This window comes from Fukomys damarensis, unplaced genomic scaffold (genome assembly GCF_012274545.1).
Source record: "Fukomys damarensis isolate Sample0158 unplaced genomic scaffold, DMR_v1.0_HiC HiC_scaffold_24, whole genome shotgun sequence".
Taxonomy (NCBI): Eukaryota; Metazoa; Chordata; class Mammalia; order Rodentia; family Bathyergidae; genus Fukomys; species Fukomys damarensis.
Window position 1 is genome coordinate 56,283,768 of NW_022900936.1, and position 18,128 is coordinate 56,301,895.

Below are 18,128 nucleotides of genomic sequence, written 5' to 3' on the forward strand. Positions count from 1 at the left end.
CCCTCCGGGGTCTTTGGGGCCTTCCTGGTCTGTTGTCGCGCAGGCCGGGAGCTCGCGCGCACGCCGCCGGGTGATCGCAGGCAGGCAGGCAGGCAGGCAGCTGAAGAAACCCCCTCCGGGGTCTTTGGGGCCTTCCTGGGTCTGTTGTCGCGCAGGCCGGGCAGGCAGGCAGGCAGCCATTCTCCTTTCTTACATGTAGGCTTTCCTCCATCTTTACTCACTTCTTTAGGCATTGAAAGAAAAATCTTTACTTTTTTTATGATTGAATGGATTTTCAAGTGTGAAGATTTAGGTAAAAGTCTCGATATTTCTCATGCACTGATTTTGGTTGAACAAAGTATTATATAAAATTCTAAGCATATTTTATTTATTTGTTTATTTATTTTCCTTTTTTCTTTTCCCTTTATAAGTAAATTCATTTTCATTTTATTTTTTTTCTCATTGAGTTTATTGGTATATTTTAGGTATACTGTATAGTTGCATTCATCATTGTCTAAGCATATTTTAATCTGTTGTTTTACAGATTGTTTTTTTCAGAAGAAACAATAAGACCTGAAATTTATTTAGGCCCCATAAAGATGTAAACAGACAACAGTCTTGTTGGACTTTGTTGTGTTTTCTTAAATGTTGTAGACCAATAGCAAAATTTCTTTACAAGAAGGGGATCAGGTACCCTGTAAGTTTTGTTTGGATACACTGTCCACCTATGAGTAAAAACACCTGTCATGTTTCTCTTAGATGTTATGTATAAATGCCATGTGGTTATATTGAGCACATGAATTTCCTTTTTTTATTTTGTTTTGCCAGTGATTCAATAGGGAGATGCATATTTTCCTCTTAAATTGTTACAGAAGAGTGGGGAAGGGCACAGCTACTGAACTCAGGGCAAATGGAAGTAGAGAGGAAAAGAGCTGCAAGAGAATGGATGTCTCCAAGGTAGCACCCAGTGGTCGCCCCCATGATCCACTCCCTCCACTATGCCTCACCTGTTTCACCTCACAGTGGGTATTTCCTTTCAAAGGATATCTCAATATTTTAGAATAGTCCACCTTTGACCTTAGTATTTTAAAAAACATTAAACATTTCATAACTCACATGTCTACCGGTTGATTTTAAATGGCAAAATGAGGCCAAAAATCATCAGAGAAAAGGACTAATATACCACGAGTTCTAATTAAATGGTACTTGTCAGCAAGTAACTTGAACTTGCCTTATGAATGCAATTAAATAACTAGGTGGCAAAGATAAGCTCAAAAAATTATTGGGTAAAAATTAACAGGATTAGTTAAACCAAGTTCTGTTGCTTTAAGACATGTTTGATACAAATGAAAATGGAAACAAGCATTGCTTCAGTATGTATAAATTCTATGTAATTTATATAATTTTATAATATATTATTAAATATATTAAGTACATTTATTGAATCTTTCAATAAATGTATGATCATTTTTTATTTATATCTATTTTTAAAGTACAAGCACCTTCTAAAACAAGGGCACAGCCAGATACAGTCTTAGAGGCAAGTGGGTCTAAGAGAGGTATTTCCACAAAGGAAATAGAGAAATAATCAAGAATGTGGGCACTGATTTATGAGCAGAGATTAAAAGAATGAAATCTTGTCTGACCCTTTGTAAAGGTGGGAATGATAAGCTCCTCAGGTATTTGGATGATGCATGAACTTGGCAAGGTGGGGCACTCATGACTTCTGCAGTTTAAGGTGCAGCCAAGTCTAAAGTATGAATAGAAACCTGACTTTTAGGTCAGGGATGAAGTATGGGTACTGGTTGGGAGAATGTTTTTTGGAGGATAGCTGTTTCTAGAAGCTACTCCATCAGATTTAATGTGGAAATATATTGTGTATCGAGTGCATCTCTGATGGTGGGGATTGAGTAATCAATTGACTGTGAGAGACTGAAAAGATTCCTTCCTGCCCAGTTACTATGGCAACTTGGCAGAAAGCCTCACCACAATTTTACCCTATAGATACCGCCATCCTCCTCTTCTATACATGGAGAAACGGAGACACAGAAATCTTTCTTTCCTAGGGACATATGGATAGTTACAGAACCAGGATTCAAAATCCAAATTTATGCTTTTAGCTACTTCAGTACCTTGAAGACAGGAGGACCAGATAAGTACAGAGAGATGAAGAAGGTCCAGGAAGTTTAAGTCAGATGACTTTGATTTCCCTAGGCATCGTGTTTATTTCATTGTATTTAGTGCAGCTGAGGAGAGAAAGTAATTGGTAAGTATTGTCCCAGTTATTTGCATATTTCTTCCTTAGTACGTGGATATTCTTCATTACGCGAGAGAAGAGGTGCGTATGGTTCTCAGCGCATGTGTTGCTTAGTCTCCAGGTTGCTGATACCCCATGACCCAAGACTTCCACCCTAAGTCACATTGATTACTTTAGAGTGGCCACCCTTCGCCCTAAGATGATCAGGTGTGGGACCTCCCCTAAATAAAGACACTCCATTTCAATATGCCATAGATTTCCTTCCAGCAATAAGTGGCAAAGGCCAGGCCTTTCTTTGGATAAAGCCAAATTCTTTATTACACAGTGTGTTAGCTTCTGTCACTGTGACAAAATAACTTCAAGGAAGAATATTTATTTTGAGTCACAGTTTCAGAGCTTCAGTTCATGGCCAGCTGCCTCTCTTGTTTCTGGACCTGAAGCAAGGCAGAATATCGTGATGGAAGGGTGTGGAGAAGTAAGGCTGCTTAACTCATGGCAGCTGAAGGTAGAGCAAGAGAAAAAGAGACACAGAGGAAGGGATATTTTGAAGATACCACCCAAATAGTTGCTCATGTGATCCAGACCCTTCAACTATGCCTCACCCTCTGTTTCACTTCCCAATAAAGCCATCAGATTGTGATCTCTTGTTAGAGCCTCCATGATCCAGTCATTTCCCCAAAGTCTTTCAGCAACTAGACTCCAACATGTGAGGCTTTTGGAGGGGTGGATAAAATGGACGTGAAACATAACCCAGTGTAACTAACTAAGCATTCTTCAGTAGGATCTTTGAATCTCTCCTCTCCAAGTTTCAGGAGGTTTTCAGCCTAAAATTAAGCTCAGTTTATCAATCATAGTAAGTTTATGTAGGAGAAAAAATATATCCTAGAGGTTGAAAACAGCACAGATCTATTTCTCCCTCACATTTCATGGCCAGTGTGGGTACACTGAGAGACCTCTAGTTCACATTTCCTCACTCAGAACTCGGGCTGATAGAGCCCGAGTATTAGAAGGTTTCTCTGATGTTGCAAAGCGAGACATGCAGTGATTCATTCCTGCTGTTCATGCAGGAGAGAAAGAAACTCGCAGCTATTCATATTTCATTTGCCAGTACAAGTCTGAAGGCCATGTCTAGTTTGGAGGTGGGAGAGAAGAGCCATTTTACCCAGTGCCCAGAAAGAGATTATAATAAACCCAGCTATTACGTCCAAGAAATTTATCTTTAAAAACAAACACATCAACATAAAATATTTTCAGTTGTTGCTTCTTTTTCCTCCTATCCGTCCCACCTAATTGAGACAGCAGCATGTGTTGATGGCTACTGGACGTCCTGGGTACTTAGCCCAGGGTTTGTGACTCTTGCTGGTACACACTACAGATTTATTCTGAATATTTGGAGCTGTTGGGATCACTTGAGTTCCGATATAAAGAGGAAGACTCTTGGCCCATTTTTGTGCAGGAACCTCTTCCCTCTTTCCCAGCCCTTGCCCCAGCCTCATTCTAGATGTTGGTCTCTGAGCATATTCTGGTATTCCTTAGTTTTAGGTTCTTTCATGGAAACGCCCTGCTCACACATGGTCCCAGTACACCAGACGGACTTATGTGTTTCCTCAAGGACACGTTTTCTATGTTTATGTATTGCATTCCCATATTTGAATTCTTAGGGTTTTGATATAGACTCCCTATTACCTGTGGTATTACTGTCTCTGTAACTGAACATTTATTTGTGTCTCTTTTTGTTTTATTTTTGTTTTTGAGACAGGTTCTCACTATGTAGTTTAGGATCACCTTGAACTCACTGTATAGTGCAGGCTAGCCTTGAATTCACAGCAATCGTCCTGCCTTAGCCTCCCAAGAGCTGGGATTATAGACATGCATCACCATGCCTGGCTATTTATTTGTGCCTATTGTTAAAGATTTGAGGATACAAATTCTGTCTTTTCATCTGTACATCCCCAGCACATTAGTAGGCAATGACTTAATAGATCTTGGTTGAACTGAAAATTATGGAGGCATTGAATACCTAGGATTACAGAGGAGAAAAGTAAAGCCACACTAATAAGTCCCAGTAGGTCTCAACAAGAGAAAAGTCTCCTTTCAACTAAACCATGCCTATCCATTAACAGTTGACCCTTTTTGTTGCATGTGATAAATGATTCAACATATTTAATTATGACAAGTATTTAACAAGGGCTTCACTTGTGATTAGATGTGTGGGGTTGGTGTTCCGCATAATTGGTTTATGCAGTATATTTACAATCCCGTGGCCAGAACAGAGGTGTTGGTCTCAAGGGAGACTACATAGTTTAGGAGAGGAGGGTAGCCAAGCTTCAGTGGGTCAAAGTCAGACACCTTCCTCTGAACAGGAAAGATATAAAGTCAAAAAACATATTCCCAACCCACAAGTCTCCTATGTGTTTTAAGCTCTAAGGAGAAAAATGCACACCAAATTTTCCAGGTATATTTTCTAAGATCTTGTGTTCCCTTCAAAGCTACCTTTTATAAATGTAGGCTATAGAGATGGAGAAAAGAGGAAACAAGAAGGGTGAAAACTAAAAATACAACTTTCAGTAAATTCAAAGTAACTTACTTTCTAAATCATTAGCACCAATATTTTGCGTCATTTAGGTATTTAGGCTCTGCATTAGGTGGCATTTCAAGAAAATGAGCAGTAGACTACTGACTTGGAAAACTGGCTAAGCTTTCAGACCCAGAAGAGTACAGGCTCCCGAATTTGCAGGTCACAAAGCAACGTTTCCAGGGAGAGTGAGTTTAGGCTATGCATTTCAGTGTCAGGACCAATCCCAGCTTGTACCTGGTGCCCCAGGATAATTAACAGTGCTGTCTGATTCTCAGAGAGTCCTGGTCTGAAATAATTTCGCTGACTTTGGATCATGCTGTGAAGAGGATAGTGATGTGATGAACAGGAAGGAATAAGACAGCAGAATGAAGAGAATTGAGACAGAGAGATTATCTTGTGAGGATAACTCTTCAGAATTTTCCTTAAAAGGCTTCTTGAAGCGCTCTCTGAAATGTTTTACAGACTTTCTTTTGACGTTCTTCTCAACATGGGTTTTTTTCTTTGGTTTATCTTTTTGGGGCCAGTGTGTGTAGGCAGTCTGAATTTCTTTTATGCTTGTGGGCAGCAGTGCTGCATGTGTATGTGATTCAAGGCTAGACAGATTGGCTGCGAATGGAATTGTAAGAATAGAGACACATACCAGTAGACCAAACTTCCTGCTCACAAGCCTTTGAATGCTGTTTCACTGTCTGAAATAGCAGTCATGTTAAGGATGGATGGGACCATTTATTCCTTCTGGAATTAAGCAATAATGCTGGCAGCAAAAGAAGCTATTTTGGGAAGGCGATCTAGAGGAATTTTGCTATGTGTTCCAATCTAGGCAGAAGTAACTTTCTTGCTTTTGACAACAGTGCCATTCACTGGGGCCCTGACAAATGAAAATTGACAACTTTCAGATAATTGCAAAGGTATACATAGCAAGGCTGATATAAACATATTATGATCTGTGAAGATTAGTATAGACTGAGTCTAGATGCTTCAATTGCTTAATTAGAATAAAGAGAACTCTTTGGAGATTAACCTTTAATATGGGAACAACTGCAGAGAAGGGGTAAGATAACTTTTTGTCCCTGTCCCTCCCCTTACCCATGCCCTTGCAGCATGTTTTTGCATATTCCCATGTGGTCCTTTCATCATTGTTGGAGACGTTTAAAATAAGGCAATAAATGCTGTGTCCCCCAACTCCCTACTTATAAAGCTGAGATGGGTAGGGCTTGGCAGGTGGTGGCAGCTGCAGACCTATATAAGCACCAGGCTCCTGGATAGACAGGGAGCAGAGGAGGCCGGGGCCAAGGTCCTGTAGCTATGATTGCCTATCCTGCAAGGGGGCCATGAAGACGGAGCCGCGGCTGGAGTCCAGATGTTCAGGCAGTGAAAGGGAGGTGGGAGTTTATGGGAACGAGTATAGTGAGTGGTCTTTTTGATCAAGCTGCTGCCCGCTTTGAGAAGGGTATAAGTCAGATATACTTGTCATTTAATTAATGTAGCTAATGAAAACCAAGGAGTTTGTTGGTCTGTTTCTTTTTTGCTTTTCTTCTTGTTACTCTCTCAACTAACAAAAAACTGAATTTTGTCTTACAAATTAGCTACAACTGGAATAAAAACAGCAGCCTAGAACTATGTGATATGTTCCTATTTTATGATTAATAACTAGTTGAAAAGTATTTTTCTATGGAAGCTTTTGAAGTCTCTTTTGAATGTGGTAAATGTAATTACAACACATGGTCTTTATCGTTTATTTTTATTTGTTTGTTGTTTTCTCACTTTTGTCATTGGAATTAAAGTGAAAGGTAAAGGTGTTTGTGGTTCCCTATCCCAAGCAGTGTCGTCTAGGTTTATGAGAAGCATTTTGTAAGTTATTTGCTGTTGCTCAAAATGTAATGAATTTACTTAAAGTTAAAAACTATAAATGTCTACCTGTTTTGTATGGGGAGTCTGACGAGGGGCCAACTGGTGGTTCTATTATTATAGCCATCAATACCTATGGAGATAGATAGATTTTTTTTTAACAAATGAACTATCACTTTATTTTCTAGCTAAATGAATCAAACATTGATGATCTCAGAATCTGAGCAACACTGATGTCTTTCTATCTGGACTTGACATGAAGTGGTTTTCGTTCTAGTGCAACATTTATACTTTTTAATAATTGTAGTCATTCCTATGAGAAACTAGTGGGAAAGACTTACACAATGGCCAAGCATAAAAACTTTGAAAATTCTGAAGTAATTTTTAAAAAGTAAAGAAATACATGTCTTTTTAAAATTAAAAGATTCTATAAATACCTTTTAATGTCTCTGTGTATGTAACTATTTCTGTGAGAGGTTAGAGAGTTAATTTTAAGCATGAGTGTTGTTTGTAGTAACAAAAGGACTAGGTTTTTTTTTTAAAAAGTAAAGAAATACATGTCTTTTTAAAATTAAAAGATTCTATAAATACCTTTTAATGTCTCTGTGTATGTAACTATTTCTGTGAGAGGTTAGAGAGTTAATTTTAAGCATGAGTGTTTTGGGTTTTTTTTTTTTTTTTGGTACCAGGGATTGAACTCGGGTCCTTGGGCACTGAACCACTGAGCTAAATCCCAGGTCTTTGGGCTAGGTATTTTTGAAGGTAGGCAAATAGAAGGCAGGAGGAAGATGGATGAGCAGTAGAGATTTTAAAAATCTTTGAAGTGTTTGGAGATTTGATACATCAAGAGAAGGCTTACTAAGTGATGATAGATCCACCTGCGATAGACAATGCCGATGAAGGTAACAGCCAGACATGAGTTTAGGTCACGTGACATAGTGCAGGCCATGGGCACCAAGAAGATCTGGACTTTGGAGCACATGTTTGACCACCCCTGGGAAACTGTAACAACAGTTGCGATGTAGAAATACCCAAACCCTACGAACTCCAGAGTGGTTGGAATTGATGTGCTGCACATATAGATCCCTCTGGAAAGCTGCGCAGCCACAGACTTCTCAGCACAGAGTGGGGACTGCCTTCCATTGTGAGGTCTCAACTTGAGACCAAAAAGATTGTCCATCACTGGTCTGATCATGACCGCTAGATTACAGTTGCTCTGGTGAACGATTATTGGTGCAGCAAGAACCAAAACATATGTTCAAGAATATTCTATAGTTGGTCCTGTAGAAAAAACAATGGAACTTGAATCTACTAATATATCATTTACAAATATAATTTCAGTAGGTGAGAGACTTACATACAAAGCACACCCTCAGGACCCAGAAAAAACTGGTTTTTGACTCAGGAGGTCATAACCACAGGGAAAGGAGTCATCCTAGGGAGTTACCTTGAAGGCCTGATGGCAAGCGTGATATGTTCCGATGCTAAGAAAGGCCGAGAAGCAATGAAATGGGTAATCCGTAAATTAAATGCTGAGATTGAAGAATTGGCCTCTTCAGCAAGAGGAAGCACAAGGACTCCAATGGCAGCAGCCACATTGTAGAGAAATGGTAAAGAAAGTTGGTATCTAGCACCAGATCCCCCAGGTCTCTCCAAGCTGACAGTATATTTATTTGTTATTTAAAAAACAACTATATTTCTGGTAGAATTTTTTTTGATAAGCTGGAGTGAGGCTATGTGATTTTTATCAAAAGAAAGATACAGGGGGGCTGGGGATTTAGCTCAGTTGTTCCAGCACCTGCCTCGTAAGGACCCACGTTCAATCCCCGGTACCAAAAAAAAAGAAGAAGAAGAAAGGTACAGGGGTTCTAAATCACAGGGATCATCTGACGTTAGTATGACTTGAGAGGACTACTTGTTAGGATTCCAGTATCTATATGAAAATGTAACCATTTTTTAAATAGTACTTGGAAAAAAAATTGGTATGGACATTGAGTCTTCTTAAGGTCGAGTTTTAAAGCTTTTGGGGCTTTGGGACATCACCTGGGTGTGGACCAACCACAGAACAAAACAGAGCCACCCTTTAGTATGCACAGTTGCCCTGCTGCTGCTGCTGCTGCTGCAAGCTAGAATTGTGCACCCTTTAAAAGAAGAAACTGTATAGTTGTAAAAGACATTAATTTGTATAAAATAACTTGCTTTGTTAGAAACCACAGTGTTTTGATTTGGTACCTAAATGATACTTTTGGAGTGAAATTTATCACTGAAGTAATATATGACTCCAACAGAAATATTATTTTATTGCATTAAAGAGTACTGTATTGGTTTGCCAAAAGTTTTGTAACTTAGTAAAGGGATTACCTACACTGGGTTTGTACTTTATGACTTAGCACACCGTGGGCTGGTTATGCTAACTAAAAAAAATACAGTCATTACCTGAGTTTTGCAGCACTCTTAAATTGAACACTTAAACAGAAGAACAGCTCTTCACATCTTATAGCAGTTCACATTTACTTAACTTATAAATTGCCATGTGTCAAAATCATGGTTTTGTAATTGCTAAGGCATAATAGGTCAGGTTATTTGAATATAACTTTTTTTTAAGAAATTGTGACCAAAAAGCATCCTTTTTACATGAGGAGCTGTACATCATTTGAAATTACTCAAATGATGTCTTAATCTGAAGCATAAATCTTAGTTACTTAATGCTTTTAATAATGTGGTTCCACGCTGGGGTCACTGGGGGAGAAAATTAAGTACCGAATGGGGAGATGGAGTGTTCTACACTGAATAAATTACACTGCAGGTTTTATTATCAGAAATCCTTGGGGCCAGGGATTCAGCTCAGTGGTTCAGTGGCCTGCCTTACAAGCGCAAGGACTGGAGTTCAATCCCCGGTACCCCCCCCCCCAAAAAAGGAAGAAATCCTTATTTTGGATAACAGAGAGGCTGCAAATGGAAAACAATCCAGGAAATGTGTTTTATTTAGTATTTTGTACCGGGCAGTTAACCACTAAATAATATCTTTGATACTTGGAAGTGTTGTATACAATTTTTGTTAAAAGTTGATTAGCTTTTGCCTTTGTTTTACAATGCTTAATAGGATCGATTTTCAGCTGTGTTTCTTATGAAGAGACCAGTTAATACATACAAACCATAGAAACAGTACCAAACTTTTAAAATTAGTGTTTTTCTACTTAAAATATTATGTGGCTTATGAATTCTTAGGACATTTGTAAATTGTGTTAAATTCTGATAAAGTTTATTATTTGTAGCCAAAAATGGTTTTCACAACTAAAAGACTATTTCAGCTAAAAAAAAATTACTATGAGCATGTTAATATTTGACAGAAAGAGACGTATGATTTGTGTAAATTATACTTGTTCCAAAAAAAGGTATAATGCCTATTGATAAATTATTTCTAAACCAACTTTTATCATATCCTTTGTTAGATTTTTTTTTTCACTCTGATCTCATGAGAAAACATCTATAAATTTTCATTTTCCATTGTAGTTAGCTACATCTATCTAAATACTTGATTCATGGCTTCTATTAAAATACAGACCCAGGGGCTGGGGATTTAGCTCAGTGGTTCCGCAGCCTGCTTTGCAAACGCAAGGTCCTGAGTTCAATCTCCGGTACCAAAAAAAAATACAAACGAGTTCACAGCAAGCTCCTTGAAAAGGACTAAACTGGAATACAGTGTTGAATTATAGCTATTAAGCATCTTATCCTATTTAGTATTAAGGTGAACTTAGGAGAATTAAAATGGTTTTCTTAAAAAAGACATTCTTTTAACCACAAAAATAAAGAAAGCAGACGTTCCGCCTGGACCCCTAAGTGATGCATCCATGAAAGACGAAGGAAAACTGTCCCCAGTTGAGTGTAGGTTGGTAGATACATGGATGAAAACGCTGGCTTCTTCAGTCTTTTTGTTCAGAGTCATCTCCTTTCTCACAAGCTCGCTGACCTTGCCCTCCCCTTTGTGCCCCAGGAGAGACAGCGTCTGGAGACCATCCTCAGTCTCTGCGCCGAGTACACCAAGCCTGATGGCCGCCTGTCCACGGGCACTACCGTGGCAGATGTGCAGAAAATCAACAAGGAACTGGAGAAGCTGCAGCTCTCTGATGAGGAGTCTGTGTTTGAAGAGGCCCTGGGCTGCCCTGACGCAAGGTACCGGTGCCATGAGAAGGGCTCGCTCCACGATGCTGACCTGGCGCGCTGTGGAAGCCTCAGTCAGAGCAGTGCCAGCCTTATCGCCACCAGGAGCATCAGGAACGATGACCTGCTCAGTGACCTCACCAGGACCCCACCACCATCCACCTCTAGCTTTCTAAAAGCTGCCAGCGAGTCCTCTTACCTAAGCATCCTACCAAAGGTAATGCTGGGGGCAGAGACCAGGACTTGGCCCCTAGGGCTGCTGAGTGTTTTGGTCTGGCAGCTAGACATTTTATTATGTAAATTTTCTTGACTGTTCTCAGGAAAAGCTTCAATTTAAGAGAGAATTAGCCTGACAAGGTACAGCAAACTAGGGTGTTTACTATAAAGTAACCAGTTTGGGCTGTGAAAAATACCGTAGCCACTCGAGAAAGAGCAGAAAAAGTTTCTCTTCTTCCTGCTTCTTCTCTGTAGTACAGTTGAGAAATCAACATTAAATGCTCTACCTGCTTTCTTAATATTTTCTGTGCATATATAGCTATGTATTGTAGGTATAGACACACATATAAATACACAGGGTTGTATAAACACTGAATGTGTTGGAATTCTTTGTGTATTAGTGCACACAGCTCTGTATCATTCTTTTTAATAGCAGGTTAGAATTCTATTGTTTGTAAGTTGTTTCCAGTTTTTCTGCAGCCAAAATTGTAGGATACATATTTTTGCTCATGTGTACAAATGCATCTGTAGTGTTACTTACCTAACATGAAATTGCTAGGTCAAGGAGTTTGTATATTATTCATTTTAATAGTTCCCAAAAGACTGTTTTTCCAGCTGACACTTTTGTACATTGTTTTCCATAGACTCAGCATTACATACTAACAAAATATTTCAATTTGCCAAATTGATAGGTGTTTCAATTTATCATTATATATAAAGTAGGGCGTTATTTTCATATTTTGATGTTATCTGTATTTTTTTTGAGACAGGGTCTCACTGTGTAGTTGAGACTGACCTGGAACTCACTGTGTAGCCCAGGCTGGTCTCGAACTCACAGTTATCCTCCTGCCTCAGACTCCTGAGTGCTGGGATTACAGGCGTGCTCCATCATGCCCAGCTATCTGTAATTTTTGATCCATTTTTAAGAAGCTGTTTTATTTATCTTGTGTTTACTAAATAGTAATACCTACTTGTAAGCAAATCAGTCTTTTCATCATAAGTGGTCTTTTTATTGATTTTATTCATGTCACTTTGGAGGGGGTATGTGACAGTTGTATTTATTGTTGTCCTAATTATTATCTGTGTTTTTCATTGTATGTTGATTTTAAAATATCCTCCAAATGTGAAGATTTGTTAAATGGGATTCAGAGACCTTTACATATGCATTTTACTAGACTAAAATTGGAACAACAAAATCAGAGTAAAAATCCAGACACCACACATTTAAGATAAATTGATTTGCTTAAGAATGAACATGGTTAATTAAGTAGTAACTCTTACCATTAAGTTCTACTCTGAGATTTGTAGCAATAGTGGCGACAGGACAAGGACAGTGAAAAACGTCCATTAGTTAATTTTTGTTACAAGAAAAGGACACATAAAGATTCATTGTGGGAAAAAAAATCATGGTGTTAAATTCTACTGGTAACTTACTACATGAAACATTATTCAAGGAAGTTTGTGTATTTGCCTAATTTTTGTCAAAAATACTGAGCTATGTGCTCTCACCAAAGACCATTTTTTAGGGACAGGTTTCCTCCTAGGGAAGGCTGAAGAGAAAGCTACTGGGGGTAAACAAACAGATTCTGCCACATGTTCTAATTGCTCAAGTATATTTTTGTGGAAAAGGGGGCCTCTGGAGCTTAGAGACAGAAGACTGCACCCTTTGGAGACAGAGCATATCAAGGTCACCTCAGGTTACCTTTCAGTAGTTAAAGTGCAAATGAGAGACTAGTGGTATTCCAGGAATGAGTTCACTCTTACTGGTTTTCAAAGGCAGATACACATTGACTCAAGAGCAGGCACAGAAGACTAAAAAACAAACAAACAACCTCCTGTTTATTTTGGAAGCTCTTCCTCTCAGTCACTGGTCCAATGGAGAATTGCTTCACAAAATGTACAGTAGTATTTGTTAACTGATTTAGCCATAAATAGGGGAGAGAAGAAGGTGAACATTTTATTTATGTAAAAAGATTTTATGATATTTAGAAAACCTAAGATATATTAATCTAGAATTTGTGATCTAAAAATATGGTGAATGTTTACATTTTAAAATATTACAGGAAAAGGTACATGGCCATTAATTCCCTTCAAAATATACCTCCTTGCTCAAATACACTTATCCCATCCTTTTTGCCACTTTTGAAGCAGCTCTAGAAGGCCTCTTTTGTGAGTACTTTAGTTACACTGGTCCCTTGATGTCCTAAGTCAATTTAAAACATTTATCATGGTCGTTTTGACTTTGGGAAAGAGCCAGAAATTGAAAGGTGCCAGATCCAGTGAATAGGGTGATGAGGAAACACCCTGCTATCTTTACAAGCCTGCCTTTCCATTGGGTGGTACTCAGTGGTAGCAGTCACTGTATTTTTTATCACACCTGTTGAAAACATTCATGAAAAGAGGATTTCTAGAACTGCTTCAGAAAGTGGCAGGAATGATGGGGTAACTGTATTTGGAGAAAAGGGGGATTATGAGGATGATTAATGGCAATGTGCCTTTTCCTATAGCAAATATTTAACGTAAATATTCCCTATATATTTTGATCACTTCTTGTACTTTTTTCTAACACTTAAAGATGCACAGGACCATGGAAGTACACTAATTTTTATCAGCCTTTGCCAACCTGTTATCACCTATGGCAAAAGCTGACTCAGTCAGAGCAGCTCCCACCATATTTTTTGCAGCATTTGTTTTACAGCAGCTTTTTATCTATGGTGGAAGGACCTATACCCTCAACTGCTTTGGTTGAACTCTAAAGAGATCTGCCAAAAAAGCAACAAGTGGAAAGTATCTTGTCCCTACCCTCTGTCCTTTCTGTGCAGATCAAGTTACTTCAAAAATGGCCTATCAGGGATGCACATACATGTCTAATGTGCTTATTAAGACATGGCTATGTAGCCGTGGATTTCTGTCCACTACTTGAAAAGTAATCCCAGAGAAATTAAAGTGAAAGACACTATGTTTAAAATCTCACTTTCTCTATCACCATAAGGTTACAGCTGTTAAATGGCTGCCATAACGTGTCTCTCTTTGGTTTTCTTTTGTGGATATGAGATTACAATATTTTAACACCACTTTATTGCAGAACATTAAATTTAAAATACCTCATAAAATTTTCTTATGTTAACAAAAAAGAAAAAAACACCCCTCACAAGTATCTCCTAGATGGCACTTACTGCTATAAGCAGCCTCTTAAGTTATCTATTAAATATACCTATTGTGATACTTCCTAAAAACTTGGAGTTACAAAAATACTTAAAATTTCCACTGCTAATTGTTTTCCCCACTTCTAAACTTTATAGTTTTGTGGATTGCTCAGTTGTTTTGTCTTTCAAAATGCTTTGCTTCCACCAGTGAGAGAAATATTTTTAAACCATGTTGGAAGTCGAAACTTAATACGTGATGTTGACCCAACAGGATACTGGCCTTCTTGAGGCCTTCCTGCTGGGATTACTGGTCTGGGATTTTGGAATGCCATTCACTGTTACCAACATTCCTCATGGCTTAAAACCAGTACCCACATATTAAGACAATGAGTTTCATTGTTTGTAATAAAAAGGTCAGTGGTTGCTCCATTAGTTGGTAAGATTTTGGATTTAAGATGAAAATTAAGCAAAATGTCAGAGCTTGGAAGGCTCGGGAACTTTTGTTCTAAACTGAGATACTGAATTCTCAATCATTTAATCTCCTTAAGGAGCTGCAAAAATAAAGAATAAAGAATCCAATATGGCAAAATGACTATTTTCTTAAAGTTATTATTGAAATCGATAAATTAAAGGAAGGTAGTGAGATACCCTAAATTTTAGAGGTTTCTTGGGTTAATTTCAATATTCTTTTTAAGTATTAGTGATCAGTCTCCAGTAATTTACTTAACTGGACTGTTGTTTTCAATGTTTTAATGGCGGAGTTGTCTAATTAGGGATTTATTTTAAAAGGTTTATTTTCAAACAGATAAAATTAATAAATAATATACCAGTACTGTCTTCTCTTGCTTTACTGAAAGCCTGGTCTCTATTAGGTGATACTCAAGAGAGCCAACCTGGAATTCTAGAAAGAAGAGGATGTTTCGAATTTACTACATTCTTTTCTTAAGCTGTATGCAGTCATATTTAGGCTGTGTGTATGATCTACAATATTGCTTTCTTCCCTGAGCATTTGTCATTCACTATTCAATTGTTTAAGTATGTCCTTTCTCTCATAATTCATTTGCTGACTTTCTCATTCCTTGCCAGGAACTCAGTTTTTCCATAGAATAAGTGTTGGTCAGTGTCCTGCTTTCAATCATAGAGCCTGGCTGGTCTTAAATATTACATAGGAAGAAGTTCTCTATGAAATAGAGTAAATAGTACACTAATACAAAAAGTGAAACAGCAACTAGCAAAATTGAATGTGTAGTTTTAAATCATTTCGGGGCTCACCAATCTGATATTTGTTTCCCACCCTGTATTGGAAACCTAATAAACAAGCATAGATGTTCATTTATAGACAACCCTAGCAGTGAATATGGCTGGAGATTCAAGAGGCTTTTATAGGAGATTGGAGAGAATACGGAGCTTGAACTAAAGATAGCAGTGTACTGAAATGATTCCTAAGAAAGATGTCAGTAGTCTTGCCTTGGTTCAAGTTTTCTGCTATCCTGAAGTTTTTCTATAACATTGGAGAAGCCACTTGAGTCTCTGTATACCACAACTTCCTCATCTGTGTAAGTTCTTTTAGCTTTAAGCAGATATGAATTTGTGAATTGAGATTGGTTAGTTTGAGCTTATCTCAGAATATAACTGCTGAGCATGGAGTGACGTCTGAGTAAATGTATCAGAGATTTGCTTAAACCAGTCCAGAGATGCTTTTAGCATTTATGCAGGCATGGAGACTGTTAAACATTAGGCCTGCAGCTGGCTCACAAGTAAAATCAGGGAAGTCTGGAACTAAAGTGAATAACTCATATCTGTTGATTAATCACAGACCCCAGAAGGCATAAGTGAGGAGCAGCGGGCTCAGGAATTGGCTGCAATGGAGAATACCCGGATAGTAATTCTGAACAACCTTGAAGAGCTTGAACAAAAAATCAAAGATATAAATGACCAGATGGATGAATCTTCCAGAGAGGTATAAATTTTTTTCCTTTAGCTTAAAAATATTTCTGCTTATTAGAACACAGGTCTGGGCTGGGGATGTAGCTCAGCGATACAGTGCCTGCCTGGCAAGCATGAGGCTCTGGGTTTGATTCCCAGTACCAAAAAGACAAAAAAAACACAGGTCTTGAAGGACAGATACAGAGAGGTGACGTCATCAAACGTTTGTTCAATGGGTACCAATATAAAGTAAAAATGACCTTGTTTACATTCCTTATGTTTCTGGATTTTTTTAACAGTTGACATAAACATATAAAGCCTTCTTTAACATAATTTATGTACAGCCAGTTTTGTCTTGACTAGTACTACATGTGTTTTCTGATTACAGAATCTGTTAGCCAAAGTATCCTATATTTAAGCGTTCAAGTTGAAAAGCAACAAACATCTGCTGAGCGTGTTTACTATGAGTAAGCTACCATGTTAGCATGATAGAGGGGTCCCCACATGAGTTAAATATAAATGAAGCTTTCTAAAGATTTGCAAAACAAGGAGCAGACAGATATCTTAGCTGTAATAAAAGATTGTGACAATTTTTATGTTACCACCATGGAGTGGGAGGCAATGTTTGATTCTAAGGGAATCTGAATGTCCTCACAGATGGTGCCCAAAGCCCCGTAAGTGGTAAGGGGACTGCTCACCTGTCATCTTGTGCATGGGTCCTGAAAGCCCCTCCTGCTGGCATTGCTTGGAATGCAGAGTTCAAGTGCTGGGCTGGGCTGACTGACTTTCATTCCTACCAGGGACAAAGACGTGGCCTCTCCCAAGGTGGTTTGTGCTTAAGCTGAAGAAGTTAGCAAAAGGGGGTTGTAGGATAACTAGTTTCCTTAGCAAATGCACTCTGAGCTCTCTCAAGTAGGAATCCTGACCAACCTAGGGGCTCTCCAAAGTGTTCTTTGTGCCCCAAAGTCTGGCTGACCAGCAGCACTTTTGGAAAATTTTAGCTGCTAAACATGTACCTCCACAATGGGCAACTGAAAGTATTCCTGGAGGTGAAATGCTATTGTGCTCTGTTTTGTATCCTTAGTTGGATATGGAATGTGCCCTTTTGGACGGGGAACAGAAATCTGAGACAACTGAACTAATGAAGGAGAAGGAGATTTTGGATCATCTAAACCGGAAAATAGCAGAACTGGAAAAGAACATTGTTGGTGAAAAGACCAAGGTAAAAGAAAATTTTGTTAGAGTATGGTTCATATGGATAAAGCTGTGTCCTCAGTTGATTAAATTTAAATGTTCCCGTGATTTTTACAATTCCTGTGATTTTACATTTGTGTCATAATCCCAGAGGCACTGTCACTAGAGAGAAGTTCTAAGATCATAAATTGTCCCCAAAAAGCCAGGGACTGAGCAGCAGAGCTCATATAATTTGGAAGCTAATATTTCATATCTCATTCAACTGAGGATGACTGAGCTACCCCCCCCCCGCCACCGTCAGCCTTTGTATTCTTCTGATTTCACTGCATTTTTTGGGTGTCATTCATTCTTTTTCTTTTTGAAATAGTGAACTTCCTTATCATTGTTATCCCGTAGGGTTGGGTTAGGCATATTGAAAAGGACTTGCTTTTCTTCTTTTCTGTTTATTAAAAAGAAAATGAATGGGAGGTACTTATCTCACTTGTCTTGCCTTGCTATTCTCTGCAATGCAAGTGCACTGCTCTTTGGAAAAAAAAATGGGGGGGGTTCTCTTACACACTGCCAGACAAATACTATCTATAAGGTACAAGTGACATTTAGCTTGCATGAACTCCTGCTTATGCTTTTTATGCCTTAACCTGAGTGTTAACTGATACCTAGTAGACAGAGTGTGGAAAATTATTTGCAGATTTAGAATTCACTATGTTGGTTTGTTTGTTAGTGAGGGTTTTTTCTACCTCTTGGAAATATTATACATTCCTCTGTCTTTATGACTTGGTTACAACTGAACTAAAATTAAAATTAAAAATGAAATTCTGCTTTG

At 38.4% G+C, this 18,128-nt stretch overlaps 1 protein-coding gene and 1 pseudogene across 9 annotated transcripts in view; both read left to right on the top strand.

Annotated features, from left to right (window-relative positions):
* Positions 1–18,128, top strand: part of Phldb2 (pleckstrin homology like domain family B member 2) — a 243,915-nt gene that overhangs the window by 172,054 nt on the left and 53,733 nt on the right. For all 9 annotated transcript variants that reach the window (XM_010630144.3, XM_010630145.3, XM_019208339.2 and 6 more), the window contains 3 exons: positions 10,657–11,040; positions 16,002–16,145; positions 17,196–17,333. In XM_010630144.3, coding sequence (XP_010628446.1) covers positions 10,657–11,040; positions 16,002–16,145; positions 17,196–17,333 — 666 coding nt within the window. The remainder of the gene's footprint in view (positions 1–10,656; positions 11,041–16,001; positions 16,146–17,195; positions 17,334–18,128) is intronic.
* LOC104866286 lies at positions 7,553–8,265 on the top strand (annotated as a pseudogene).